The sequence below is a fragment of the Xiphophorus hellerii genome, chromosome 8 (genome assembly GCF_003331165.1).
Source record: "Xiphophorus hellerii strain 12219 chromosome 8, Xiphophorus_hellerii-4.1, whole genome shotgun sequence".
Classification (NCBI taxonomy): Eukaryota; Metazoa; Chordata; class Actinopteri; order Cyprinodontiformes; family Poeciliidae; genus Xiphophorus; species Xiphophorus hellerii.
Window position 1 is genome coordinate 2,024,016 of NC_045679.1, and position 18,852 is coordinate 2,042,867.

At 39.1% G+C, this 18,852-nt stretch overlaps 2 protein-coding genes across 3 annotated transcripts in view; both read left to right on the forward strand.

Moving 5' to 3' along the window:
• The first annotated feature begins 265 nt into the window (after positions 1-265).
• On the forward strand, positions 266-6,162 carry LOC116725088 (uncharacterized). The gene is made up of 7 exons (XM_032570986.1): positions 266-388; positions 2,208-2,327; positions 2,640-2,957; positions 3,044-3,157; positions 4,143-4,601; positions 5,365-5,481; positions 5,564-6,162. Exons 1-7 carry the CDS (start codon positions 322-324, stop codon positions 6,019-6,021), a joined length of 1,653 nt encoding a protein of 550 aa, XP_032426877.1. The 5' UTR covers positions 266-321; the 3' UTR covers positions 6,022-6,162.
• Positions 6,163-8,578: 2,416 nt separating this feature from the next.
• The window catches only part of shroom3 (shroom family member 3), a 43,378-nt gene continuing 33,104 nt past the window's right edge, over positions 8,579-18,852 (forward strand). Inside the window, exons 1-2 of one of the 2 annotated variants that reach the window (XM_032569450.1) lie at positions 8,579-9,120; positions 12,955-13,109. In XM_032569450.1, coding sequence (XP_032425341.1) covers positions 8,968-9,120; positions 12,955-13,109 — 308 coding nt within the window. In that variant the 5' untranslated portion in view covers positions 8,579-8,967. Of the gene's footprint in view, positions 9,121-12,954; positions 13,110-14,702; positions 14,801-18,852 lie in introns of those variants that run through there. The other variant, XM_032569451.1, reaches the window with a different exon arrangement.

The window sequence follows — 18,852 nt, forward strand, 5'->3', positions numbered from 1 at the left end:
ATCAGTTTAAAACATCCATTTATTCTTCTATCCATTTAAATATTGATTTGAACCTTAATTCCACCAACTCATTTATTCCATCTATTTTTCTTACAGTTCATTCATTTTCTAATTCTTCCATTAATCCTCCACGTTTCATCCATCCATCTATTCATCCCTCCATCGCCATTAGTTCCTCTCAAACATGAACACCAGCGGCCTCTAGCGGGCAACTTCAGGCATAATTCAGGAACGCCAACTGCTCGGCCAATCAGCGCTTCGGTTTTCAGGTCACGTGGCCTCGCGGCCAACTGGATGACGGCCTGAACGGCAACAACAAACATGGCAGCGGCTCCGGAGAGGAGCTGGACGGAGGAGAAGGAGAGGACGCTCATTGCGTTTTTCTCCAGTAAGTCCGACATGTTCGGTCCGGTTTTCCTCTCCATACGGACTCGGTTCCGGTTCGCTTTCCTCGGCACCGCGTTGCTAAAACAAGCAACAGTTTTGGGACGTTAGAGTGGGGGAGGAGGGGAAGGCAACCGTTGCTCGACGAAAGCAACGACTTTCAGCAACAATCGACGAGCAACCGGAATGAAGGTTACGGGTTATTTGTCCAAACTGCAACTAATTCAGACAAAGCTTTTCCTCCTGCGGTTTTATGGACGTTTCATTTGGATTTCTGTGTTTAAAAGATTTTAAACCAGATTAATTATCAAAGACGTTCATCACCGGAAGATTATGCAATTATTAAAATGATCATTTATGGTGTTTATTGCTGAAATATTCTCTTAACTGTCAAATATGAAAGGTTGGTTGATATTTAAAGTTAAAGCTTCACTAAACCAAAATGATAGTTATTTTACACGATGCCAGATTGGAAAGATATCAGCAATAATTCTCTCTAGGATCAATTAATGTCTTTTAAAGCATTTCTTGGGATTCTGGACCTTTTTAAAACTCATTTATTTTCCAGATTAATGGTTTTTAAATTTGTTTTCAAGCTGGTTTCCAGTATCAAGGTTTCAATATAATAATCTTCCATTAACACAATTCTTCCCCAACCTGTGGTTGTGCACTGTCAGTCAGCTGGCTGATAAAAGCCAACTAAAAACAGTCATATATCCATAGTTATTGTAAATTGAAAAATCATTGCAATATTTCAAATTAACTTTATTCATTTAAACGTTTCCTGTTTAAATGAATGGAAACTAGATCATAATAAACATCTTTAGCATCTTTGGTTAATGCGATGATGACATTAAACTTAAATATTTTTGCTAACGGTTATATTACTGAGTATTAACACAGTATATTACTGTGTAATATAGAGTATTACAGTATATTACTGTGTAATATAGAGTATTACAGTATATTACTGTGAGTATTAAGCTCTAATTCAGTGACAGAAGAAACTAATTTGGTCAGGAATTAACAGGAAAAGATGCTTAATGATTAATCTTTCATTGTTGACGTTATCTTCCATAAAATCAGGAGTTTATTCCAGTTTGATGACTTTCTGAACATCTTTCAAATAGTTTTTGAGTAAAATGAAAGTATTAAATTATTGTTAAGGCCTCGTCCACACAAAGCTGGATGTGTGGAAAATCTAATCCATGTTGTGTGTTTGGTCCTTTCATCCACATTAAAACTGTTTAACGTCATTAAAATGATTATTTAGGATCAGATTTGTGAAAACACTGCAGTTGTCTGTGTTTACATGGAAAAACAGATTTAGTCCCTCGTTTTAGAATCTCCAACAAATAATTCACCAATATATCTACATAATTTGAAATTATTCCCAAACAACATCGTCTTGTTTTAATTAATTTATATTCTAATAATCTGCTATTTAAAAGTAGCTCAACCCACAAATGATTCCTAGCAGGAAGTGGTGTTTGTTTTGAAGCAATCTGATTGGCTGACAGGTTTTAGCTTAGCGCTACACTGCCCCCTATGGGTTTGGCATGTTTATAACAACACTAAGGAGTAGATTTATAGGATGAAAACTCTTCTGAAATTGATTCTGTCTGTACTTATATTAAATATATATTCTTACAATATTTTTTTAAACGATGTGGTGTCAATATTTGACTCGGCTTTGTGTGGAAAAGATAACGTCTATAAAAGAAGCTGTTTGCCCCAAACACGGGTGTATATGTGTGTGAAAGAAGCCAAACATGGTGAAGCTAATTGCTCAGACTGTGGCTAAGTGTCTCCTTGTTCTCTAGAGAACAGCTGTTTGTGGAACTACAAGTCAGAGAACTACAAGAACCGGGATCTGCGATGGAAAACCCTGGAGCACCTCCGGATCCTGCTCTCCTTCCAGCCGCCTCCCGTTCCGTTCACAGGTACCGCTGTGGCTAACGCTGCACCGCTAACAGCTCTGACCAGAACCACTGCAGCTTTAAATGTTTGACCAAAGCTTTTAAATGTGAGAAGAAGTGCCGGATTGCTAGATCTGAAACCAACAGGAAGGTCTGGTGCTTGGATTTAAAAATGACGATCAGCCAGAATGATGAGATTGTTGGATTTCCAACCATCCATCCTGTTTTTCATATTTATTTCTAAACTGGCTGTAAATGAATATTTCTGGAAACGTCTGACCTTTGACCTCAGCATTCTGGTACCATCTCATCTTTTCTGTGTTCTTCTTCTTCCAGTGGAAGACATCAAGAACAAGTTTAAGAACCTGCGTACGACGTTCCAGCGCCAGTACAAGCTGGTGCGTCAGAGCGGCGAGGCCGGCCTGGTGCCGCAGTGGAAGCACTACCAGCAGCTGAGCTTCCTGCAGGGCTGCTGCGAGCCAGAGGAGGGCGCCGACGAGACGCCGCCCTCCCCGCCTGCAGAGGAGAGCTGGCTCCCGCCCACCTCCCCCGGACTCGGCATCTCCTTCCTCCACTCCTCTTCCTCAGGCGGCGCCGCTGGGAGGAGCTTATGGACGGAGGAGAGGGAGCGGGAGCTCATCGCGTTCTACGCAGGTGAATAAATGAAACCGCGGCTTCAGGGAGAGACGAGGCGTCGGTTTGCTCCTGACAGACATTTGTTTCTGCGTTGATGTGTGCAGAGCACGGCTGTCTGTGGAACAGGAAGTCTGAGAATCACAACAACCGGCAACTCAGACAGAAACTCCTGGAGTCCCTCAGGATCCGGCTCTCGGACCAGCTGGTTCTGTTTTCTGGTAAAAACGACTCAGAAACTCCTGATCCTCCTTTCTGTTCTGATCAAATTCATCACAAGCTAAAGGACTTTTAAGGTTTTAAAAAGTCCAAAATGAAGAATTTTACTCTGGACTTCGGCCGCTTTTTTGTCTCTGTTTCAAATCTTTATAATTTACAGCAAGTTTAAAAGGCTAAGCTAAGGTTAGCTAAGCTAATGGTACGTTGAGTAGGCAAAATTAAATTAAGTTTAAAAGGCTAAGCTAAGGTTAAACAAGGCAGGCAAAATTTAACAATGCTAAATTAAGCTAAGCCAATTTTCAGGGTGACTAATATAAAGTTAGCTAAGCTAAGATTAAACTAGATAGGTAAAATTAAACTAAGCTAAATTTAAGGGAAATTAAACTGAACTATAATGAGCAAAGTCAAATAAATCCTTGGTAGTTTAAGCTAAGCTAAACTAAGAGAAAGCTAAGATAAAGTGAGAGGGAGCTGGATAAGTCAAACTTAGCTAAGGTTCACTATGCTAACATTAGATAAGCTAAGATAAACTTATAAGAGGCTAGCCTAAGGTGATGTTAGCTAGGTGAAGCTAAAGTAAGCTAAATAGGTTAATGAAGGCTAAGATTAATTAATTAAATTGAGGTATTATATGGTATGTTTTATTAAGCTAAACTAAAATAGGTTTCTGTAAGCTACAGTATTCTAAGCTAAGATACTGTTAGCATAAAGGAATCTACTAAACACAGGCAGCTTCCGCTAGTTTTCTGTTTTGAACTGGAAATGAAGTTTTTTAAAAATCTTTTCAGATCGTGTCAAAGCTGCATCCAGCTCCAGTTTTTAGCTTGCAGCTGTTTGGGAAATGAAAAAGTAGCCAAAGTGCTAAAAACATGAAACATCATGACATATCTATAGAGCTGTTGATCAGGTCCACCTTAAATCTGCAGTCAGAACCACATTCCTCCTTTTTTGGCTTCTTAACATTAAAATTTATGTCATTTTTTGCAGTGGGAGACGTAAAATCCAAGTTCAAGAACCTTCGGACGGTTTTTAACCGGGAATTCAAGGCGGTCCAGGCGAGCAGAACCTCGGACCAACCCTACGTGTCCAAGTGGAAACACTTCCACCAGATGCTCTTCCTCTGCGAGTCGTTTGAGGAAGACGAGTTTCCTGACGGCCCGCATGAAGGAAGCCGGACTTCCTGCTCCCAAAGCGGCGTCTCCGCCTCCTCCTTCGACGCCTGCAGCATAAAGACGGAGAGCAACACCATCAGCTGCTCCGCCTTCCAGGGTTTGTTCCCATCAGCTCCAGACCAGACCGAGCTAATGGATCCCAGAGCGCCGTCCGGATCGCCGCCGGACAGGAAGCCCGGTCGGGTTTTGGTTCCGGCTGACGACAGGGCGAGCGGCGAGTCGCGCTGCCTCTGGAGCGAAGCCAAAGTTCAGCAGCTGATCTCGTTTTACGCCGGTTAGTCCAAACCGGGTCCATTACACTGTAAAAACACAACTAGTGGTTTTAGTCCAGTTTCTACTGCTAATATATTAGTACACTTAAAATCAGACAAAACTAACTTAAACGTAACTTTTCAGCAACATATAGGAGCTTCATTTAAGTCAGTAATTCATATTGATGAATATTGATGATAAATATTGTATTTAGATCTGGTGCAATAAGCAATAAATCAATTAATCGCATGATAAATTAAACTAAAAGTCACTAATTTCCATCTGATTAATTTATTGTTTTTGGATGATAAAAGTTTTCAGTTTGGTGTTTTGGTCTCAGCTTCTTTTTATGAAGAATGATTTTGTTTTCAGAGACTTTATGATTTATTTTATTTGTTTTGTTTATTTATTTTGGATATTTAAAATGTCTTCCAGTTCCGGTGTTAAATATTCATTAGAAATTAATTATGTCATTAATATAATATTACTTTAAAAACTAATTTTGCTTGACGAAGCTTTTCAGATAAACAATAATATTGTTGTTTTGAGTGTCTGTAAACAAAACTGTCCTTCATAAATAATTTCATCAAACTGAAACTTTTTTCATCCAGATTTTGGTAGAAAAACAATAAATCATAAAAATTATTGAGTTTGTTTTAATTTATGATAATTGAAACGATAAACGATAACTTGAATGTCCAGCCGTAGTTCTACAGAGTACTGACCCGCCAGCAGGCGAACGCACATGAACACACCACACTTTTCAGCTTGTGTCTGTGTTTCAGAGCACAGCTGCCTGTGGAACCATCGGGTCGACAGCTTCCGGAACCGGCTGCTGCGGCAGAGCCTGCTGGAGACGCTGAGCGGCCTGCTGTCCGCCGGAGAGCCCGTCCCGTTCACAGGTAACCGGGCCGGCCTGGAACCAGAGCCGGAACCAGAACCAGAACCAGAACCCACCAGCCTCTGTTCTCCTCCCTGTTCCAGTGGAAGACATCAAGACGAAGTTCAGGAACCTGCGGACCATCTTCCAGCGGGAGCACAAGGCGGTGAGCGCCAACAGAACCTGCGGTTCCGAGGATTTCTACCTGCCCAAGTGGAGGCACTACCTGGACCTGCTGTTCCTCTGCGACTCCGACAGCGACGAGGCCTTCGCCCAGACCCGGCCCGCCTCCGCCCAGAACCCGGCCGTCCCGCCGGCCCCGACCCCGCCGCGCTCCTGGCTCTCCTGCTCTTCCTCCTCCTCCTCCTCGTCTTCGACCCGCAGCAGGAAGCGAGCGGGCCGGCCGGCGGCGGCGCCGAGGAGCGGGCGCCGCGGCGAGGCGCCGCACGCCGGCTTCCTGAAGTACGTGGAGGAATGTCTGAACGAGGCGCCGCCGCACAAAGTGAAGAGGATGAAGAAGAAAATCATCGAGACGATTCACAACCTGGAGGAGGACGGATGAAAAACACTTCAAAAAATACTGTAGAGTTTACAGCAAAGTACTGGGCCACTGAGAGAATATAGAAATAAAATATGAGAATAATGTCAAAATAATAACGACAAAAAGATTAAAAAATAAAATAAAATCATCAAATTATAATAAAATCTAAATAACATGAAAATAGTCATAAAATAGTCAAAATGATTCAAAATAGTCAGAAAATTACAAAAAAGTTCTAAACTTTTAAGAATAAAGTCAAAATAATATGAAAATAAGATCCTAAAAATAAAAAAAATAAAATTAAAATAGTAATAACATTGTAACAACAAAGTCCTAAAATTACAAGAAAAAAGTGAAATAATGAGGATAAAGTCATAAAATTCCCACTTTATTCTCAAAATACTATTTTTTATACTATTTCAACTTTACTCAGAATTTTACAACTTTATTCTCATGTGATTGTTTTTCTTGTAGTATTTAATTTTATTGTCTAAATATTGTCTTCTCATAATTTATTTCATTTTTTCTTATTGTGGCCCTAAAACATCATTCATGTTCATATTTAAATAGAAATATTTAATGCTGTATTTAAAGACTTTTTGTTTTTATTTGCACTGTAATACTTCCTAATTCTGTTTTAAAGTGTTTTAGTTGATACCACAGTGCCTTACCAAATTTAAACGCATCAATAAATATTTTCTTTTGGTTTAGTTTTCCTGTTATATTTAATTTTTTGTGCTTTTATTTTTATTTTTATTTATGAATGCACAAATTAATTCCTTTCTCATTGTTAATATTCTGAGTTTATTCATATTAAAGTTCTAGAGCTGAAGTTCAGACGTTAAAAATAAACAGGAATGAATCGTGAATCTGAACAGATCAGTCATTCATCCTTTTAATAAAACATCATTCATTCTGAGGCGGCTGTGTTTTGTTTTTTGACCGCTAGGTGGCGGTGTCTGATAAACCCGCCTCTTTCTTTCTCTGCTGGTTTTTCTGCAGCCGTTTCTCTACAGTTAGAAACAATCTGCAGAATGTGAACTTTCCGGAGCGCCGACCTGCTTCACGGGTTTCACCAGCAGGACTTTACAGACGTTTAACTTCCTTTAATCAGCTCCTGTTGTCTAAAAGACGCTCTGGATCCATTTGGTTTATAAATATAAAACATCAGTTTGAAGCATTATTTTTGCTCAGACTCCTCTCAGGGTTAGCTTAGCTTAGCTTAGCTTAGCTTAGCTGGTCTCAGCATCCTGGACTCCATCTTTTAGTTTTCTCTGAGTTGGAGAAAAGTTCTGGTTAATACAGCAGGTTCTGGTAACTGGTAAACTAACATGTAGTAACAAACATGTAGGCTACATGTCTGTCTTAGCTAACAGCTACATTAGCTAAGCTAATTTGCTAGTTTTGCAATAAATGTTGCTGATATTTATCTTAATATCACAGCGGTGGGTAGAGTTCTCAAAAGTTGTGATCGAGTAATAGATAGTTATAATGTACTGATTGATTATCCACCACATTCCTGGGAGGGTTACTATGGAAACGATTTTGTTCTCATTTCCGGTTCCCACCGGAAGTAACCATAGTTCACTGGATAATTTAAAGGTTTTTTTGCAAATCTATATTTATGGTAGACCTTACATCTCTTTTTGGTTATTGTACAATAGTTAGACAGGAACAAGGGGAGAACTAGTTGTAATCTTGTGGCTTGTTTATTGTTGTCATAGCAACTGCCTACCAAAATGGCTGTCAGTAGCAAAGTTCACAGGTTCAGGGTAAAGAGGGCCTCCTGCTACTCATCGCTTCTCATAGTTTAGGATGAGTTTTACGTGGTGAGGCCTCAGAGCAAAGCTAGAAGTAGCTGAAGAGGCTGTGGCTCTTTGTTAGCTTGGGAAGCTAACCTCTTGCTTCCAGACTGGACAATAATGGTGAACAGAGTCAGTACTGGATGTTATCCCTCCGTCTGTCCAACGTCTCCCATTTATCGGACCTTCAGTCCCCATGTTTATCCGGTCATAGACGGAACCGCAGGTCCAGAAGGGATCTATAGTCCCACCAGTGAACTTCTGATCAAAAAAGATTTGAAACTAAAACATTTTTCAGTTTTAAATCTTTTTGTTTCAGTTTGAAACTTTTTTTTCCAGTTAGATTATGTTTAGCAAACTTTATGACCCTACTTTAGCTCCGTAGCCTCTGAGAGGGGGCGTGTTTTTAAAAATTAAAACCCATTTTGTGGGCGGGGTCTAACTGAAAGCAGAAGATCCGCCTCCTGTGGTTCCAGGATCTTTTTTTGTAAAAGTTGTTTCTAATCAGATGATTTTAGTTCTGGTTGGATAATTAATCATGAAGGAAGTTTAATCTGGTTTTTAGCAGTAATCTGGTTCCAGTGTGAACGCAAACAGCCTTTCACTCCAACATCCTCCTTTTATTCTCAGCTTATCTGCATTTTTGTTCCACTTTTCTTCACTTTGTTTTTTTCTGGACCTTGTTTGGCCTTTTCTTTCTCTCCTTCTCATACCTCTCCCTCTCTCCACTTCACTCCTCCTCTTTCTGTGTCTTTTCTCTTTGCTCGGTGAGTCGCAGTAAATCCTATTGTGATGCTAAACTGATTTCGGGCAGAGAGAGAGAGAGAGAGAGAGAGAGAGAGAGAGAGAGAGAGGAAAGACTTTGGATTCATTTTCAGCAGATCTGAGTCTCACTTTGATTCTTCTTCCGCTCTCCACAAACTTTCGGGAATCTTTCCAGGTTGAATCCGGGCGGCTTTTTTCCCCCGGACTCGATCAGCCGCTCTCTGCGCTACAGGAATGCACTTTGCAGGAAAGGCGCAAAACTCCTCCTGCTGCCTTGTTTTCCCCGCAAACCGGGATTTATAAATGAGCGGCGATGCACCTGTGAGCGACCCGGAGTGTAGCAGCTCATTCTGGGCTCCAGCACCGCAGCCGGGCTGAGCGCCGTCCCCGCGGGCCGGGCATGGAGCGCCGCGGCCGGGCGGGGCTCCAGCCGGCGGGCGGAGGACAGGGAGGCGGATGGGTGCTGGTGGAGGCCCGGCTGCAGGGAGGAGCGCCGTGGGGCTTCACCGTGCAGGGCGGCCTGGAGCACGGACAGCCGCTCATCATCTCCAAGGTCAGGAAAATCAGAGTTCAGGCTCGTTTTACACATTAAACCCGACAAGTGAAAAACTTTTCCATCAGCCGGCTCCAGTCATAAGCGAACCGAGCTGTTCCTAACAGGGCCAGCAGGGGGCATCAGGGCATATTTACAAAGTTAATTCAATGAAAATATGATAAAATAATCAGAAAAATACAAAACAAGCTAAACTAGAAATATGAACATGAATACATATGTATATATATATATATATATATATATATATATATATATATATATATATATATATATATATATATATATATATATATATGTATTTATAAATACACAAATATACATCTAAAAAACATACTAACATGTAGGCCAATCACCACAAATCAATTACTTCATCATTTCCATTTTACATGACTTACAGTTTTTCTCTTTTCTGTCTTTTTAATAAGTTGTTTGTCACTTCATGGCTAAGCTAACCCAGCTAATACTTTACCCAGTCTTTAGGAATGCTGCTAACTTGCTGGTCATGTTCTCACTCCATAAGGAAGGAAAGCAAATGCTAAAGTCCACTATATCCAGTTATAATAGTGAAAGGTTTAGTGGAAGGAAAAACATGGACAAGAAAGTAAATAATGAAAACTGGATAAGTTGACTTACTTCAGCTTAGCTTAGCATGATTTAGTTTAGCTTTTAGTTGGCTCACTTTAAGTTTATATTAGTTTAGCTTTGTGTAGCTTACGATTAGCCTAGCTAACCTGAACTTAGCTTAGCATAGCTTAAACTTATGTTTTCTAATGTTAGCTTATGTCATAGTAGCTTAGCATTAACCCGGGAAACTGCGACTCTTTTTCAGGATGACATAATTAACGAGCAGCCAGATCTAATCATCGTTTTTAGGTTAATACATTTTGTTTAATTTTATCAGTTCATATATGTTTGGCTAAGCTAAGCTAAGCTAACCAATAACTAGTTTTATAATGCAAACATTTTGTGTTAGCGCCAGTTTGTGACTTAAACATTAGGAAGATGCTGACTTGACAGTTTGTCATTTCTTGGCTCCAAACAGTGAATAAGGAAATGATAAAGACTGATGTGTCCAACCAAGCATAATAATGGAAAGTTTAGTGGAAGGAAAAAGTGTGATAGAAGAAACTTTTCACAGCCTTAAGAGATGTGTGAAAGAAAACCCACTGAAGGGTTTGGAGAAAGTCCTTGTTTAATGACAGTTTTTGACTGGAAATATTCCCAAAACGTTTTCAGCGTCTGATTGGTTGAGCCTTAAAACTGAAGCCTTAAAACTGTTTCACCATTTTTTCCTGTTTCTTTAAAATAATGAAGTCATAGTTTAAAATCTCACCGTTAACGAAGCTCATCAGTCGCTGCTGACCTGGTTTTATTAAAATGCAAATCAGCAGCTGCTGACGGAGAAACTAAAGTGGGACAGAGATGTGAGTAATCTGTTTTCCTGATGCATTTGAACGCAGCGACGGCGTCATGTCCAACGGTTCGGAACCGGATCGGATCCGATCCGATCCGATCGCTCTGATTCTTCACATGTGGAGCGATAATCATATTATTTATTTACAGGTTTATTATTTTCTTCATTATTTTTCTTGATTTTATATTATATTTCAGCAAAAATTTTTATGGCTTTTGCACTTTTACAGTCACTAAATGGCTAAATTTTAATATTTTTACATATTTTTAAAAAAATATTTATGTTTTTTATAAACTTTATGGATTTATCTTAATCTTTTTATTTATTTATTTTAAGCCAGTTAAAAATATGTTTTGACTTTTAATACAATTTACTGGATTTTTTCACAAGTTTTTGCTTTTTAAACCTGATATTTAAATTTCCTCCATCCATCCTGACTGAATGATCATTTATTTTTATTATTTTCTGTCTCATCAATCAGATCCAGGATCAGTTTCTCTGCTGGTTTTTATTGATTATTGGAGGTTTTTAGTTTTTTATTGATTATTGTCTCAGTGCTGCTATAACAGCCTGAGAGGCTCTGCTTGGGTTTCTCCATCTGCTGGATAATGAATTTCAGCTGGAGTACCGAAGCGACATACACACACACACACACACACACACACACACACACACACACGCACACACCCAGTCTCTCGGTGTTTCTGCCGTCCTTATTTGGGTTTATTTATCTCCTAACAGTCAAACACTGCAGGCGTGTGGACGGTTCTGCAGAACTCAGGACGGGTTTCTGTCCGTTTTCCTTCCACTCTGAGCTCCTTACATGTTTATATTTATCACCATTAAACATGAGTGAGGAAAAAACTCGGCATCGGTTCTGGTTCTGATGGGTTTGGGTTGCGACACACCCAGAACCCGCCCACGCTGAAAGGCTTGGCGGTGCTGTAGCAGAGGGGCGGGGCTTATTGATACCTGTCAGTCTGTCTGCAGCTGCAGGACGGACTGTCTTCAGAGAGTCTATGAGTTTGGGTTTCTCCATAAAACCGGAACATTAAGACGACGACGATCTGCCAGAACTCTGAACGATCGCAAAGATCCTGGAAGGAGAGCCGGGTTTTATGGAGCCGATTTGGAGCAACAACAGAATCTAAGAACAACTGAGACGTAGAAAAAGAACCGAGCAGCTCACCACACGAGGGAGAAAAGAGTTCAGTCCGCTTTAAACTGACTCCAGTCCATTTTTAACTGACTACGGTCCACTTTAAACTGACTCCGGTCCACTGTAATCCGACTCCGGTCCACTGTAATCCGACTCCGGTCCACTTTAAACTGACTCCGGTCCACTTTAACTTGACTCCGGTCCACTTTAAACTGACTCCGGTCCACTTTAACTTGACTCCGGTCCACTTTAACCTGACTCCGGTCCACTTTAAACTGACTCCGGTCCACTTTAATCTGACTCCGGTCCACTGTAATCCGACTCCGGTCCACTTTAAACTGACTCCGGTCCACTTTAAACTGACTCCGGTCCACTTTAAACTGACTCCGGTCCACTTTAAACTGACTCCGGTCCATTTTTCTAGGAAGTCTGATTTGGTTGCTCTGAATGCTAATTGAACTCCAATTACCAGGCTGGGTTCGGTTGAAGTGAATTTGGTTTTATATGTGAACGCCAAGTGGACTGGAGACCGCTTCAAAAGCAGGAAGTGGACTACAGGGCAGGGCATTCTGGGTAAATGCAACCAAAAGAAACTAGCTATTGACGCATTAATGGAAGAAATAGAAATCCAGAAATCCTCCAACCACTAAAATCTGAAGCCAGTCCATTTTAATTCCCATCTGGTGAAGAAGGAAGTTGCTCTCAGTGTCTTCAGAGGATTTTGTGTCGTTTCTTCAGTGGTTATCGGTGCAGCGCCCCTACAGGCCAGGAGGGGAACAGGTTGGTTTGACTCAGAGCAGACCATCCACCAGAATAAAAAATGTCTGTTTCCATTAACTATGCTTTATTTATATCAGCTTCCTTCAGCTGGTTCTGATCTGGTGACGATGACGGCGGCCATTTTTACTGCTTTTATTATTATTATTACTGTAAACTCCACTTCTGTTATTTCCAGTTTTACTCATTTTAAAAAACATTTCTGTTGTTTTCACAGTTTTATTGTCTCTCCTATAAAATACAGAAATGAATTCAGGTTTTGTAATTTTCTTAGACGTTTCTGATCAGTTGAGTATTTCTTTGGATCAGAATACGCTCTTTTTGGTACCTGTGATGTATTTTATGTCTTTTTAAAAAATATATTTTTATACTTTTACCTACATCGTCACTTTTCTGCTGTTGCAGCAAATTGTCTCGTCTGTGGGACAATAAATAATATTTTAGTTTGATTCTAGCGGTGAATTTTTGTTTCTTCTTCCAGGTGGAAGACGGGGGTAAGGCGGACAGCGTGGAGCGCCCTCTGCTGGTCGGGGACGAGATCATCATCATCAACGACGTGGAGCTGAGCGGCTACAGACAGGAAGCCATCGCTCTGATCAAAGGATCCTTCAAGACGCTGAAGCTCACCGTCCGCAGGTTTTTATTCATTTACTGTCATAATTATTTTAAAATGAAGCTCAATACATCTGGAGCCAGTTCTTCATTTTTATGAATCTGAGCGTTTGTTCCTGGAAACATGGAGCTTTAATGATTAATGGGATTTAACTGGAATCTGTGGGAATTTCCCCTCAGAAAGTTTCAGGATCTGCTGGAATAATTTTATCTCCTGGATGTGAATCCAGAAGGCCAGGAGGAGGTCAGAGGTCAGAGGTCAGGCTGGATAATATTAGAAAACATCCAGCAGACCTTTAAACAAACAAACAGGATTTTTAATAAATCAAAATGGAGGACGTCCTTATTGATCAAGATAAGATTCTGTTCCCAGTTATTAATAAAGCTACATAAATATTGGTATTTATTTCAGTATTTTTATAAAATGTAAAGATAAAATTCACAGAAGCTGAGTTTTTCCATCGCGCTTTTCAGCAGGTGAAAACAGAAAAACACAAATTAATGAAACTCTTCAGGTTTAGCAGGACAACAAACAGTTTGTCCTGCTGTTTCAATATATATATATATATATATGTATATATATATATATATATATATATATATATATATATATATATATATATATATATATATATATATATATGTATATATATACTGTATATATATTTCAATATATCTGCTCCAGACAGAGTTTAGGAATTAAAATGAGTTTATAAATCCAACAACAGATTTATTATTAGTGAGTTTTAATCAAACAAACAGCAGGAGGTCTGGAGACAAATATCCCAGTAGAAATGATTTACAAAAATGATTTATTGCGATAAATGATATTATTGTTTTTTGAGATGGTTTTCAGGTAATTTAATGCAAGAACAAATAATCAAATATCAATAATTCTCAAGAACGTTTAACACTGGGAGACATTTTAAATATCCAAGATAAAAATTTTAAAAAACTGGTGAAACAAAAATCAAATTATTTATGAAATCTGTCTGAACACAATTATCTTTCAACAAACGTCTAGTTGAGACCAAAACACCAAACTGAAACTTTTATCTCCAGTTTTTGGTGGAAACAGAAAAACAATAAATTATGCAAAAGGAAATTATTGAGCTAATTTTAGTTTATTATGAGATTAATTGATGTATTGTGACCAGCCTTGTTGACTTATAATCCAGAAACCATGTGGTGCATTCTGCGCAGGAGGCTCCACTTCTGCTTTTCAAACATGTAATTTTACATCGGTTTGCATCTGAGTTGGGGCCAGCAGCTTATTTGGATTTAAAGTGATAGTGACTATAAAACGTCTGAGCGGAGCAGACTGGAATCTCATTACCTGAGAATAAAAATGTAGCAAACATACTTTGAATAGGCCAAATATACCTGTTAGTGTTGAGGCTTTGGCATTAGCTCAGCCTGGTGTGTATTTGGGTTTGGGGTGTGACAAGGAGCGCTGCTGCTACTGACTGGAAGACATGCAGGACTTTAGACTTTAGACCCCAAACACACACACACACACACACCCAGACACAGACACACCCCCACATGCAGACACACACGCCCACACCCCGACACACACACAGAGACACACACACAGTAGGACAGGTGCAGCAGCACACCTGGTCACTGTGGAAGGCGTGGCGGTCGGTGAAACGGTTCTGATCCGCGTCCTGCTGGGATCTGATGGGGAACAGAGAAATGTCGGCTGGTCGCAGGTTTGTGCTGCGTTTCGTCTGATTGCTGCGCAGCAGCGGCGCGCTAACCACGCTAACCACGCTAACCTTTGAACCGCTGTTTGTATCGGCTCTGACAGTTTCTACAGAATATTTTTAGATATTTACTCCAGAGATTATAGATTGAGACTCAATAGATTGTACTGATGTGACTCAAAACTCACCATCTATAAAAGTCTTAAGAGCAAAACTAACGGGGCTGTTTAATATTTTACTGGTTCTGCTGGAGGCTGCAGCGTTTTGCATTGTTCTCATTTCTTCCTGGTTCCACACCAACCTCTGTTTCCTAATCTGTTGTTGCTTTTCATCAATTCTTCTCTGATGGTTTGATTTGCTGTTTATTTTCTCTTCAGTTTCTGCTGTTATAATATTTAAATAAATATTTTTTTATTTCTTCCTTGGTTCTAATTGATAGAGTACAAAGAATATTCTTAATATAGGACAAAATTTAGGACAAATTGGTTGAAATCGGCTCATTTTGGAGCAGCGAGTTACAGATGTTTTGGTGTTTGATGCTCTGCAGCATAAAGTGTCAGATAAACTCTGTTGATCAAACACTTTATTGATCCATTATTACTTCCACAAACATTACGCTGCTGTCTGACGTTTACCTTTTTCTTCTGCGCATGCGGATTATACGGCTTTGGGGTGGTAAACCGTTCACACAGGAATCATTTTTGTAGATGAACAACAACGCAAAGAGAAAATCAAATTTCAGCAAAAAAACGAAAAAATCTTTCTGAAGATCTTTAAAAGTTTTATTTTGGTATTTTGCTGCTTTTTACATCATTTTTTCTGAAGAACCAAACTGTTTTCACAGAAGCATCTTGGTTTGCTAAACCACTTTTGCTAGCTATGCTAACGCAGTCAGGAAAACTCTTGTTGCCTCTACAGGATTCATGAGGAAACGTCGTAGCTACATGGTGCTGATCCATCGAACATAATTACTGATTATCATCAGCATAGACGCTTCTATCAACCTGTTTTAGCCGTTTGCTAATCTGGACGTTGGAGGTGTGAGTTAGCAAAACGTCACGGCAAAATGACGTCAGCAAAATCCTTTGCAAAGCAACTATTGATCAACCTGTGAAGACCTGAGGTCAATTAAAGTTCATCCAGGATTGGAGGCAGATTCACCCCAAAATCTGTTAGCGTTAGCATTAGCATGTCTGGGGCTAACTCTCATGAAATTATAGTTAGAAAAAACAGAGAATCAGGATTATCTGTAAACTTTCCTCCTTCAGGGATCATAAAGACGAGTGTGTGTCTCTGTGTGTGTCTGTGTGTGTGTGTGTGTGCGTGTGTTGGCGTGTGTGTGTGTGTGTTTATCCTCTGCTGTCAGAAAGGTGTGTGTGTGATGTCAGCAGGTGTTAGCTGCTTTTATTGTTAGCTTTGCACTCCTCCATCCTTGCTGTCAGAGAAACAAAAGGTGTGTGTGGTGACGTCGTCTCCACACACACCTTGCCTCTCCTGTTGGTGCGTCCGTCCGGCCGCTCTGATTGGTGCGTCCGTCCGGCCGTTCTGATTGGTGCGTCCATCCGGCCGTTCTGATTGGTGCGTTTCCTGATTGGATCAAAGCGCAGCAGAGACTCTGACATCCAAACAGAGATCGCTGCGCCGGGAGCTTCCTGTCAGAGCCGTAAGTCTGATTTCCTCTGACTTTAACTATCAAACCATCACAGATTTTAGATCTTTTATAATCATCTTTTCTGAAAACCTTAAGGCGGTTAATCCTTACTCCAACTTGTTGGACTCGATGCTGTAAAGGCCTGTATGCTGATTGGAGCTGTATTTGACTCTAAGCAGCTAAAATATGTCATTTTCATTCACTACAATAATTATCTTTTTTGAAGAGTAAAGTGAGAAAAATGAGGGCTACAGCACAGTTACCTAAAACAAGATGATGAAAATTAAGAAAACAATTTTGTTAATTTGTAATTAATGGTGGAAAAAACTACAACTAACTGGAACTTTAACTTTTTTTCCATAAAACATTTTTCTAAGTAGATCTTGATCTAAAAGTTTTGCCCTGTGGTCAGTGGACCATATAAAGTCAGTCCACGGCCCACAAATGGCCCCCGCACCCTACTTTGAACTCCTTTGATCTGAGGTATTCATCTAATTTTATGTAACCTCTGACCTTTGACCACTTAAATCAAGCATTTTCTCCTTAATCAAGATAAATATTGTTTTCTTTGGGTCGTTTAATTTATTTATTTGTTGTTTTATTTTCATTTTATTCTGTAATATATTCCATGTTTTTCATGTTATTGTACAAAACAGCATCAAAAACAAAAAGTTTATTTATACATGTGAAAGAAAAACAGTTGATCAAAGAGATTCATATTTACTCCAACATTTGTGAAACAAAAATAAAATAAAACAATCAAAAATAAAATAAAACAGAAGATTTAAAACATCTAAGAACTATTTAATGTCTCATAATCAGAGGTCAAAGGTTAGAGAGCAGTCTGAGCTAGAAAGATATTTTCCCCTTAAGAAATTACATTTATTTTAGATTTTATCTTCTTTAGTTAAATTATTTAAATCACATTGTAGCAGAAAGGATTATCCTGACGGAGAAAGTGCAGCCAGTTTAGTTTAAACTCATTTTTACAGAAAAACAAAGATCCAAAACACCTGCAGCACCTCTAAAGGGTTAAAAGTAATAAATAAATGAAAGTTCTGGAGTGGCTTAGTCAAAGTCTGGACTTAACTCCAGCTGAGATGCCGTGGAAAGACTTTAAATAGGTTGTTTATGCTGGTAATCCGTCCATTGTGACTGAATTAAAACCATTCTGCAGAGCAGAGTGGCTCCAGTTCCTCACCAGATAAACCAGTTACTGAGCTTAGAGGGTAAATATTTTACTGCTCATTAACTTTAAAAAGCATTTAAAAACAACATTGTTAAAATTGAGCTAAACCATTAAAGTGGGATGAAAATTCAAAAACAAATTAAATCTTTAAAATATGTTATTATTCTTTTAAACTAAAAGTTAATCTTAATTTTTTTTTATTTAACATTTATTTAATTAGTAAAGCTGATTGAGGATAAATTCTCATTTTCAACAACGGCCTATTAAAAAGTTCTTTGCGATACGTAAAACTCATAATTATCTGTAAAATTTTATCTATTTTATGTTTTTTCACCTGCAGTTTATTCAAGGTAGATTATTAATGACATATTCATAGTTTAATCAGTCACAAATACCCTTAAATAACTTTATTTGTTTATTAATAGTTAAAAAGAAAAGGTGTAGAAAATTACTGACCACTTTTAAATGTTTTTTGTTACTGAAAAATAAGCTAGCAGCTAGCATTAGCGCTGTTAGCTCCTCCGGCTAGCAGATTTATATCAACAGTTTTTGGCTACATAGTTTTAGAAAACTGAACAAATTTAACAATAAATTAAACTAAATATATGTGGAACCAAGAAAAGATAGAAAATTAAAGCAGGAACTCAAATAATTTCATTTAAAAGATGACAATAAAATACAAAGGAGAGTAAATCAGAGAAATGAGCCACACAGTGATTAATGTTTTTATTTTTCCATGTTCAGTCCTACATTAAGTTGTTTACAGTGAATGTCGGACTGACATTAATCCTCCCTGCTTCACGTCTTGCAGCTGTTTTACCTCCAGCTGCGTCGCCTGGTTCTGACCGCGCCGCCTTTCTCCTCCGTCCTGGAGTAAAGTTACAGCGAAGAATCGTATTTTACCCAAAGCAGGAAGACAAAAGGGAAACGTGAAACTCCAGAAATGAGAAACCTGCTGGTTGGTAGTTTTAGTTTATCGGCTGTGATGGATGAGCCAGGAAGTTTATCCGTTTCAGAGAAACTTCATGGATTTTATTCAACATTTAGCTGGAAGTTTTGTTTTTCTAAAGCATAGTGAAGTGGGAACCAAAATAAATAAAAGATTAAAGATTTTTCCAGAAATTCTCATATTTTGTTAGTAGCAAACTTTACAAAAGTAGAAGAGGGGTGACTGAATTTTAGAGAAGAAATGTAGAAATATCACCTGAAATGCACAAA

Bases quoted from the DNA above. Each gene is read 5' to 3' on its own strand.
- LOC116725088 (XM_032570986.1), top strand. From the start codon at position 322: ATGGCAGCGGCTCCGGAGAGGAGCTGGACGGAGGAGAAGGAGAGGACG. The intron at 2,328-2,639 runs GTACCGCTGTGG...TTCTTCTTCCAG, and splicing joins GCCTCCCGTTCCGTTCACAG to TGGAAGACATCAAGAACAAG. The intron at 2,958-3,043 runs GTGAATAAATGA...TGATGTGTGCAG, and splicing joins GCTCATCGCGTTCTACGCAG to AGCACGGCTGTCTGTGGAAC.